We start from the raw sequence: 10,753 nt of genomic DNA, 5'->3' as shown, positions 1-10,753 counted from the left end.
TCAAAGTTTACATGAACAATTTGCTCAACGTCATGTTGAACTGTTTGCTGGGTTCCGGCTATTGGAACAACCAGCACTGGCCTAGCTTACAAATAGATAATTCCGTCCGTCCAAATGTTCATGTCAACGCCAAACGGCAACATATTTAAGTGAGATTCACAAGACTTAATACTGAACCCGAGAAAGTTTAAACCGATAACGAAGTACTTGAAGTTAACACTCATGGATGAATTCATCTTATAGATGTTAAGTTTTTCTACTTCACGAAAAAGGTATGCCAAGCGTCTCTCCCTCTCCCGTCGCCTCGTCTCCCCCTGCCCTCCCGCCGGAGCTCACCCCGAGCCCGCCGGCCACCTCCTCCTCGGTCGCGCAGGCGATCAGTTTCTCCCCATCGGCGACGACTTCCTCCCCCCCCCCTCCTCTGTTTTCTCGCGGTCGCTCCAAGCACGAGCGGTGGGGCTGTGACAGCCCAGACTCGGAGTGCTTCGACGGCTCGCCTTCCTTCCGCGACGTCGTCCTTTCGTCCTCGGCTCCTTCGGCGGCCGTGACGGCGGTTGGCTCTGCCGCCGTGGAAGCTGTCCCTGCGCCGCCCCGTCCCAGGATCATCCTTGCCCGCCGCTCCCCTGCTCCTGGGCGGCGTGGAGGTGGGGGCCCGGGTCCTGGCGGGTGGGAGGAGGTGGTGTCACGTGGCGTGCGGCGCCGGCGCCGGCGCGAAGCCTGCCCCCCTCGTCGACCCGTCCCTGCTGACTTATTGGGCAAGTGCTTCAATTGTTTGTCTGCCGGTCACACTGCCGCCCAGTGCCGTCAGCGAACCCGGTGTTTTCGCTGCCGTTTGCTGGGGCATCGTTCCTACGAGTGTCCCATGGAGTCGGGAAGTGGCGGAGCCTTGAGGCCGGAGCGTGTTCCTGTCTGGAGACGGCTTGGGCTAGCCATGTCGTCGCCTGGCGACTTCCCCTGCAACGGCTCACCGGCGGGTGTGGAGTCTGGGGCCGCGGCGGCTAGGCCTGTGCACAGCCTGGAAGCTGCTATGAGAGTTTGGCGATGCAAATCTCCAGCCCAGCTGCCTGCCGAAGATAATCCCTGCAACGGCATTCCGGCAGGTGACATCTCTGGTGGCGGGGTGGCTGAGATGGATCGGGCTACGCGTTCGGCTGCCGGCGGTGCTGTGGCGGTGAAGTCGGGGGCCGTCATGGGGGACGGGGAGAGGCAGAAGCGTCGTCGGCGTCGGCCTCGTTTCCATCAGCCGGCTGCCTCTTATGCGGATGTTGATCCTGCGCCTTCGGTTTCTGCGTCGGTGGCTCCCCCTGAAGTTCCTGTCATGCCTGTGCAAGCTTCCCCATGCATTATCAACTGGGATGATCGCATGGCTAGGGCAGAAGAGGACCTCGCGCATGCTGTGATCGTGACTGTCTGTGCTGCAGAGCCCTTGGCCCCGGCTAGAGAGGTGGCGGAGGTGCTCGCTATTCGTCTGGGCGTTGAGGCAGGCGCCCTGGTGCTTCGTCAAGCTTCCAACTCGAGTTATCTCCTTGTCCTCCCTGAGATTGGCTTAGTCGAGCGCTTGGTGGATCAGCGACTACCCCCACTCCGCTCCCCTACGTTCACCCTCCTGTGCAAGCGGTGGAGCCGATTGGCCGGTGCCTCGGGACGGACCCTGCCATGGTTGGTTGATCTTGAGCTTCGAGGAATTCCTGCGCATGTCTGGGAGACCTCGACTGTGGAGCAGTTCTTGAACCCTCTGGCCAGCATCCAGCAAGTGCACCCAGAGACCCTCGGGCTGGTGAACCTGGCCTCCTTCAGATGTTCGGCGTGGTGCATGGACCCGGCTGCACTCCCACCCTCTAAGGAGCTCTGGGTCGTCGAACCTACTGTCGCTGCCATGGAGGCCCCCCCGGTGAAGAGATTATTGTCCTACCCAATTGAAATCAAGTGCTCCATCCTACATGGGCTTGGCACTCCTCCCCCTCCGCCGCCTCCTGCTCAGGGCGGGCCGCCTCCTGCTAGGGGCGATGGCGGGGATGTTTCTCCTGCTCAACGGCGGCGTCGACGTCCATCTTCCTCGTCGCCGTCTTCTCCGACGAATCAGGGCGATGGTCACGGGGGTTCTCGGCGTCGGACTGTCCTTGAGCGGGTGAGCGTTGGCCACGTGGTGGCCCCTTCAAGCGCCGTCATAATGGCGGCTTCCTCGCTCGAGGCTACTCCGGAACAGGTTGCGGGTTTCCAGGGGACGCTAGATGTTCAAGGCTCCCCAGAGATTGAACACCTCGGTTCTATGCCACCCATTACTGCGTCGCCTGCCAACGGTTTGAAGGGCCCTACTGATGACAGCCCAGCAGCTGCCAACCCTTTCTCGTTAGATGATGTTGCGCCATCAATGATTTCCCCCATGCTTGTTCGGTTTGCTGTCGATGAGGAATTGATGCTCCCGTGGGCTGTCTCTGGTGCCCCTGGGCTGGCCCCCCATGGGCCTATGGATTCCCCCTTTGGGCTTCGAAAGAAGTCTGGGCCTTCGGAGGTTGGTGCTGAAGCTGAGGATCGCAGTGAGGCAACGGAGTGCTTGCCGGCCTCACCGCGTTCGCCTCTGTGTTTCTTCTCTGGTGAGGCGACGGATTTGCCGGCCTCACCGCGAACCTCATCATCTTCCCCTCCCATCCCAGAGTTCAGCCTCCTGGTCACTCCGCCGCTGTGCTCTCAAGCTCCAGTGAAGCCGCTCCTAGTTTATTCTAGGCGCCGCTTCCACCACTCAAGGACCCCTGTGGGTGGGGAGGCGGCGGCTGCTGCTGTCATTCCATCTCCGGCCTCGTTGGTTGGGGATGTGGTTGCGGTTACAGCTGCTCCACCTCTGGCCATCACTCTGGGTGACCCGGCGACCTCAACGGTGACTACTCCTCCGGCGGCCGCAACGGTTCCCCCGGCGGCCGCAACGATGCTTCTTCCGGTGGCTGTGGCTCCCCCAGCGGCCGCAACGGTCCCTCCTCCGGCGGCCGCGGGCGAGCCTTCCTGTTCGGCAGCTAATGTGGGCATCCTTCAGGTGCCTCCTACTCCGCCTGATGCCCGGGCAGTATTCTTCGGCAAGATAGTTCAACGCACTACAGGCTTATTGCCTGTCCCTGCCGTCAGCAAGCATGGAAGCAAGTCGCTGCCTCCTAGGGTTTGCCTCCGCCGCAGCTGTCGGCTTGCTGGCGCCGAGGCCGATGTGGTCCCTACTGACATGGGAGGAAGAGTACAGAAGAAGGCGATGAGGTCTCTCGGCATCATTAACGAGCATGAAGGTATAAATCAACAGGCCCAGAACGATTATGCAAAGCTGTTTGGGCAACCGCTCTCAGACTCTCATCTTCAGGCTCTGACTGCATTGTTTTTTTGGTCTCTCCCTGAGGAGCTGAAGCCTGGGAGTGATGATGTACTGATGGTGAAAGTCTGAAAGTCTGATTTGGGTCAAATTTGTGGTCGTTCTTTAAGTGTGTTTAATGGATCCAAATTTTTTTTTGATTTGGAATGTTAGGGGTCTGAATTCTACTGCTAGGCAAGGTTCAGTGCGCTCTCTGGCAGCTTCGTCTTGTGCAGATATTGTTTGTGTTCAGGAGACTAAGATCACAGCCATATCCCAAAGGGTCATTCTCTCTGCTCTCGGGTCTGATTTCACAGGATACTTAGCTCTGCCCTCTGTTGGGGCTAGTGGTGGTATTCTAGTCGCTAGGAGGCACCATGTGGGCATCTCAGGTGCACAGAGGGTGGACAACTTTAGTATGTCCATTCAATTCTCCACGGATAGTGGACAGACGTGGTGGCTGACCTGCATTTATGGACCACAGGGGAATGAGGATAAGATTCAGTTTCTTCAGGAGCTTCGTGACATCCGGGCGACCTGTCAAGGGCCTTGGATGATAGTAGGAGATTTCAATTTGATTTACAAGGATGAGGATAAGAACAATGTCAACTACAATAGGGCTATGATGGGTCGGTTCAGGCGATTCATTAATGATCTGGCCCTCAAAGAAATCCCCCTCCATGGTCGCAAATACACTTGGTCTAATCAGCAAGATTCCCCTACTTTGGTAAAATTGGACAGGGTTCTTTGCTCTGTAGACTGGGAGGATAAATTTCCTAATTGTTTGCTTCAAAGTTTGGCTTTAGAAGACTCTGATCACTGCCCACTCTTGCTAGGACTTCAGAACAATAAAGTAGGAAGGCGCAGATTTCATTTTGAGTCTTTCTGGACCAAACTGGATGGTTTTCAGGAGGTGGTGGCTGCAGCCTGGATGTCAGTTCCTACTGGCTCTTGCCCCTACTTAACTCTAAGCCAGAAGTTTAAGGCAACCGCTAAGGGATTACAGAGATGGAGCAGCAAAAAGGTTGGTAATGTGAAGTTTCAGCTTGCCTTGACGCGGGAAATCTTGCATCAGTTTGAAATTGCTCAAGATAATCGTTCCCTATCTCCAGGAGAATTGTGGCTGAAGAATAATCTGAAGAAACACAGTCTTGCCCTTGCTTCCTTGAGTAGAACTATTGATAGACTGCGGTCACGCATTGGCTGGCTCCGGGAGGGTGATGCCAACACCAAGCTCTTTCACTTGCATGCCCGTCATAGAAAGAGGAAGAATTTTATTGGTCGCCTCATTTCCGGGGATCGCATCTGTACAAGCCACCAAGACAAAGCTGAAGTTATTAATAATTTCTATGAAAATCTGCTTGGAAGTTGCATAGACAGGTTGCAAACTGTCAATTTGGATGAGATTGGAATTGATACTCATGACTTAGCTGATTTGGATCTTCCCTTTAGTGAGGAAGAAGTATGGAAGACAATTCTGCAACTGCCATCAGATAAAGCCCCTGGGCCGGATGGCTTTACGGGACGATTTTACAAATCCTGTTGGCCAATCATAAAGGAGGACATCATGGCGGCAGTCTCAGCACTCTGGAGTAGGAAATTTATGAATTTTGGCACTCTCAATTCAGCCTACATCACTCTGCTCCCAAAGAAAGATGGTGCAGATCAGCCCAAAGACTTCCGGCCCATCAGCTTGGTACATAGCTTTGCTAAACTTATCACCAAGTTATTGGCTAGTCGGCTTGCTGGTCGTCTTCAGCAAATGGTTTCGCCGAATCAAAGCGCGTTCATAAAGGGGCGCTTCATACAGGATAATTTTATGTTGGTGCAACAAACAGCTAGATATCTTCATCAACAAAAACAGCCCCGCATACTCCTTAAATTGGATATTTCTAAGGCATTTGATTCGGTCTCTTGGCCCTTTCTCTTGGAGGTCTTGCAACACTTGGGTTTTGGGCAAATCTGGAGAGATATTATTTGTGGGCTGCTATCTTCCTCAACCACCCAAGTCCTCTTGAATGGGGTCCCCGGGGAATGTATTTCCCATCGGCGAGGTCTACGGCAAGGTGACCCCCTTTCTCCCATGCTATTTATCTTGGTCATGGATGTTTTGGGACACTTGATTGCCCAAGCGGCAAGTGAGGGTCTTTTACAGCCTCTCTCAGCAAGAAATCTGCAGCACCGAATCTCTCTGTACGCGGATGATGTGGTGTTCTTCCTCCGACCTGATGTTAGGGACATTTCTGTGACAATGGATATCCTCCAAATTTTTGGTGAAGCTTCGGGTCTGAATACAAACCTTCAAAAGAGCAGTGTACTGCCTATTAGGTGTGGTGACTTGGATTTGACAATTACTCAGAACCTGCTGCCTTGTGCCCTTGCTGAGTTCCCTTGCAAATATTTAGGTTTGCCTCTCTCCTTGAAAAAACTAAATAAGAGTCAAGTACAGCACTTTGTTGACCGCATTGCTGATCAACTGCCGGGTTGGAAGGCGGAGTTGATGACACGAGCAGGAAGGAAGATTCAGGTTCAATTTGTGCTCACTGGTATGCTTATATACATTGTCATGGCGACTGACCTCCCAGCTTGGGCTATCAAAGCAATTGACAAAATAAGGCGTGGCTTTCTTTGGCGTGGTCGCAAGGAAGCGAGGGGGGGACATTGTCTTGTAGCATGGGTAAAGGTTTGCCGGCCAACTGGGCTCGGGGGACTAGGAATTTCAGATTTAAAAACCCTCGGCTGGGCATTGAGAATGAGATGGTTGTGGTTGCAGAAAACAGAGCCAAACCGCCCCTGGGCTCATCTCCCAATTCATGTCCCTGTTCAGGTGAAAGCCTTCTTTGCAGTGGCTGTTATTTCTGAAGTTGGTGATGGTGAACATACCCTTTTTTGGGCTGACAGGTGGCTGCATGGTCAGAGTATATCAGAGCTGGCTCCTCGACTTTTTGCTGTCATCTCTAAGAGACGGATCAAGCAGCATACAGTCAAGGAAGCTCTCAATAACCGGGCATGGATCACAGACATACAGGGGGCTATAACTGTTGGAGTAATGGTTGACGTTCTTCAATTATGGGATATCCTTTCAGACGTTGTTCTACAGCCAGAAAGGGAGGATAAACATATTTGGAGGTTCTCTTCAAGTGGCCAATATTCAGCCAAGGCGGCATATGAGGGTTTTTTCTTAGGTGCTACTCTCTTTGCACCATGGGAAAGGATTTGGAAGACTTGGGCGCCACCAAAATGTCGTTTCTTCATGTGGTTAGTGGCACACAATAAGTGTTGGACGTCTGACCGCCTTGCACGTCGTGGATTGCCTTGCCCAGATGGCTGTCCACTCTGTGATCAAGAGCAGGAAACAATCAACCATCTCCTGGTTCAATGTGTCTTCGCTAGGGAGTTCTGGTTTATTTTGCTACGGCAGGTCGGTCTCCAGGCCTTGTCCCCACAACCTACTGAAAATTCCTTTCTTGATTGGTGGGAGAGAGCTAGTAATGCTACTTCTAGTTTGGTGAGGCAAGGGGTTAACTCCCTAATCATTCTGGGGGCCTGGATTCTTTGGAACCATCGTAATCGTTGTGTTTTTGATGGAGCAGCTCCTAGTGTTGCTGGGGCTTTAGTAGTGGCTGGGGAGGAGCGCCGGTTGTGGACCACAGCAGGAGCCCGAGGCCTTTCCCTCTTGTCAGCCCATCTCCCTGGAGATTAGTGTTTTGGATCTGTGTGGGTCGTTTTGCAGCCATCTTGGCTGTAGTAGCGTGTGTGTGTGAGTTGTGTTTGGGTGTCTTGTAAGTGTTGGGTACTTTTACCCTCTTTCTTCTTAATACAATGAGACGCAGATCTCCTGCGTTTTTCGAGAAAAAAAGCTTATAATAGCGAGTGCATGAAAAGATTACAACACTTTAACCTTATAAACAAGTGGGAAAAAACAAATCTTGATTTTAAGGTACATATCAATTAAATAATTTATGTAATAAGAATACAAACATACAGCTAGGGTTGTCTCTCATGGTTCCTCTGAAGATGGCTGATGATTCGGAGGTTCAGTTTCAATGAGTGCCCACATCTTCTTCAGACATGGAATCCAGTGTGCTCCAGTCTTCTTCACGAGCCGTGCCATTTTATCGAAGGACAGCAGGATGTGAATGACGATGTACATAAAAACAGCAATGACGAGTGCGAAAACGTATATAGAAGTCTTTAGTTTCCTGCAGCTGCCTGCTGCATAAGCCCCAAGCAGAGCAAGCAGGTCCAGCACCATTGCTGTTTTCATGGGAAGGAGAGACCTCTTGTACTTGCTTATTGTGCTATTGAGCAGCAGGATGACTATGACCACGGATGCCATGAATGCGGTGGCGTTGCAGTAGAAGAATGCCTTGTATCTTGGTGGATCAGTATCGTGGAGGATTGGGTCGCCGGTGAAATGGCCGTCCCGGTCATCAGGCCAGAGCCCTCCTGGGGGGAGCAGCCCAGATTGGTATGTAACGCTCACTGCAAGGGTTCCAATCAGAATTAGATCTTTTCGCCATTTATACTCAGGTTTTCTGCTGGCCATGATGCTTCGCTTGCCATTCTGGGATGGATGTGGACTCTCGAAAGGAGTGGCACGGAGCACCCACTCAAAGAAGTAATTCACCTTATCTTTTGCAAAGGTTAGCACCAGAACCTGAGCCATGACATAGGCAAAAACAACAGCAACAACTAGGATGGCATACACTGATGTTGATACTTTCCTGCAGCTTCCAGCCGCAAAAGCACCCATGAGACTGACCAGATCAAGTAGCATGCATCCACGCAGCAAGTAGCCATTGATTCCACTCTGGCATAACCTTTTGCTAACAAGCAACATGATCACAGCCAAGGATGACATAAAAGCAGTGGAGTTTAGGTAGAAGAATGCCATGTAACGGCGTGGGAACTCATCATGGAGCATTGGATAACCTGCTCGGTGCCCATCGTTGTTGTCGGGCCAGAAGCCACCTGGTGGGTTTATGCCAGCCTGATATGTGCTCGATGCTGCCAGAACAGCAAGCAACACGAGAAGCTTGCGCCGCTTCTCCAAATCTTTGAGTTCAGGGTTATCATCTATTTCCTGAGCTAGTCCATCATCAGAGCTTCTTGTGGACACAAAGAGGAGGACGTGAACCATAACATAAGAGAAGACAAGAAAGACCAAGATCATCACATACAAAGATGTGGAGAAAGTCCGGCTGCTGCCAGCAGCATATGCTCCCATCATACCAAAGAGATCGAAAATCATGGCTGTCTGCAGTACATATCGTTTCAAGGCACCAACAGTGATCAAGTTGCTCTGGAGTAGGGTGATGATGACCAAAGAAGACACAAATGCGGTGGAATTACAATAGAAGAATGTGTTGTACCGCTTTGGACTGATGGCCTCCAGGATAGGGTTTCCAGCACGATGCCCATCCTCATTGTCTAACCAAAACCCACCAGGTGGATTCAACCCAGCTTGGTATGTAATGGTGGCTGCTAGGATGCCAAGTAATAAAAGGTATGTGCGCAGCTTTCTCATATCATCCTTAGTATCATTAACAGTGTATGTTGAAACATGACTGGATATATGTTGTTGATCCGATGCTAATGGCATCTCCTGCTCGTTGGTTGTACTGTTACTCTCCATAAGGAACGATTTTAGATTCAGAATCAGCTTATCCTTTTCTCCTTTTATCCATTTTATGCACTCGCTGACAAACTCTGGTCTGGGCAGAATAGGTGCAATCCACTGAATGACGAGATATAGTAGGATAGCAGCGACAAGAGTGAACACATATATTGATGTATGGACTTCCCTGCAGCTCCCTGCAGCATAAGCAGCCATAAGGCCAAATAGGCTCACAAGAACACACAGACGAAGTGCATTCGACTTGACAACGTGATCCACTGCTGTGTTGCTGAGAAGCATGATGATAATGACAATGGATCCGGCAAATGCTGTGTCGTTGCATGCCATGAAGGCCTTGAAGCGACTGGGATAGTGGTCTCTGAGGGCCGGGTCACCAGCTAGATGACCAGCACTGCTGTCAGGCCAGAATCCACCTGGTGGGTTTAGCCCTGCTGCATATGTTACTGTCGTTGACAATGTGGCAAGTACCAGCAACAAGCTGCGTTTCTGCTCCAGTTCTTCCTTTTTTTCTTGGACAAAAGCATCTAGCTCATCATCTGTTATGCTCTGACTTTTGTTGAACATGCGTGCTAGAGAATCATTCCAGGACCTCTGAACATCCATCAAAGTTTGTTGAAGCCATGGAGATGCTAGATGCCGGAAGAACACAACATGAAGTACAATGTATGTGAAGACACCAACAAGCAGCACCCAAGTATACAAGGATGTTCTGATTTGTCTGCAGCTGCCTGCAGCATAGGCCCCCATAAGCCCTAGCAGGTTGAGTAACATCGCAAAATGCAGCGAGCGGAGCCAAATTGCATTGCAGCTGAGCTTCCTTACTAAGAGCAAGATCAAAACGATCAGAGACGCCATGAATGCTGTTGAATTGCAGTAGAAGAATACCTTATACCGCTTTGGATAAGTAGATTGCAGGACAATATCGCTGGCAAGATGGCCATGCTGGTTATCTAGCCAGAGGCCACCTGGTGGGGCAAGTCCTGCCTGGTAGGTGATAGTTGCAGAAAGAATTGCCAGTAGCATCAAGTACTTCCGCAGCTTCCACACAAGCACTGCCTCATCAGTACCGCTTGGTGTTTGGTCTCCTTGTTGCTGCGGTTCTTTCTGATTCATGGTTCTTTCAGCCACATGACCGTTTCCTGGCTGCAGTTCAACCTCCATGCCCATAAGCTCAACGAACAAAAACAAATCCTTGGGTGCCTAACTCTGAAGATTTCAACACTTGCTCTATCTGTAGGGTTGCAACAATATTTCAATATATGCCGATATACTGGGCCTTGTATGTATCACTGAATGTTAGACAGATGTGTATGTAGAACATAAACAATGGCGTTGAATCCAATGTCACATTTGCAGGCATAAAGGGCTAAAGGACATATGGTAGGCGTTATCAGAATGATAGAAACTTTGGTTTCCGCTACCAAGGAAGGAAGAGTGCTGGTCCAAAAAGGAAAACAAAACAATGGTACATTCTATTCAGTCGGTACCCACCTTTATTGAACATAGGAAGTATCTCCTGCAGTGGCATAGAGTGAACAATTTAAAATCTAGTATGCGCCTTAGGTTCATATTATAGTGATCTGCATAAGATTCTCAGAACAATATCTATTCACCACAGAAGGGGACAATGGTATGGGACTTGATTCCAATGTAGCTTATACAGTGTCCGCAGGATACCAAACTCCTTTCCCTTTATTATAAGTTATATGCTGTTATTTTCTGTTGTGTATTTTGAACGGGAAATGCTTTGAATACAACTCAAGTACAACCATGCATCTAAACCA

The 10,753-nt window shown here is 50.6% G+C and overlaps 1 protein-coding gene across 1 annotated transcript; it reads right to left on the bottom strand.

The window, feature by feature from the left end:
• Positions 1–7,328: 7,328 nt before the first annotated feature.
• Positions 7,329–10,130, bottom strand: LOC136525980 (uncharacterized). Its single transcript, XM_066518787.1, has one exon. The coding sequence runs from the start codon at positions 10,128–10,130 to the stop codon at positions 7,329–7,331; it is 2,802 nt and encodes a 933-aa protein (XP_066374884.1).
• Positions 10,131–10,753: the final 623 nt, after the last annotated feature.

This window comes from Miscanthus floridulus, chromosome 19 (genome assembly GCF_019320115.1).
Source record: "Miscanthus floridulus cultivar M001 chromosome 19, ASM1932011v1, whole genome shotgun sequence".
Lineage (NCBI taxonomy): Eukaryota > Viridiplantae > Streptophyta > Magnoliopsida > Poales > Poaceae > Miscanthus > Miscanthus floridulus.
This window is presented reverse-complemented; position numbering and strand designations above follow the sequence as displayed.

Excerpts from the sequence above, each read along its gene's own strand:
- LOC136525980 (XM_066518787.1), bottom strand. The coding sequence starts at position 10,130 with ATGGAGGTTGAACTGCAGCCAGGAAACGGTCATGTGGCTGAAAGAACC.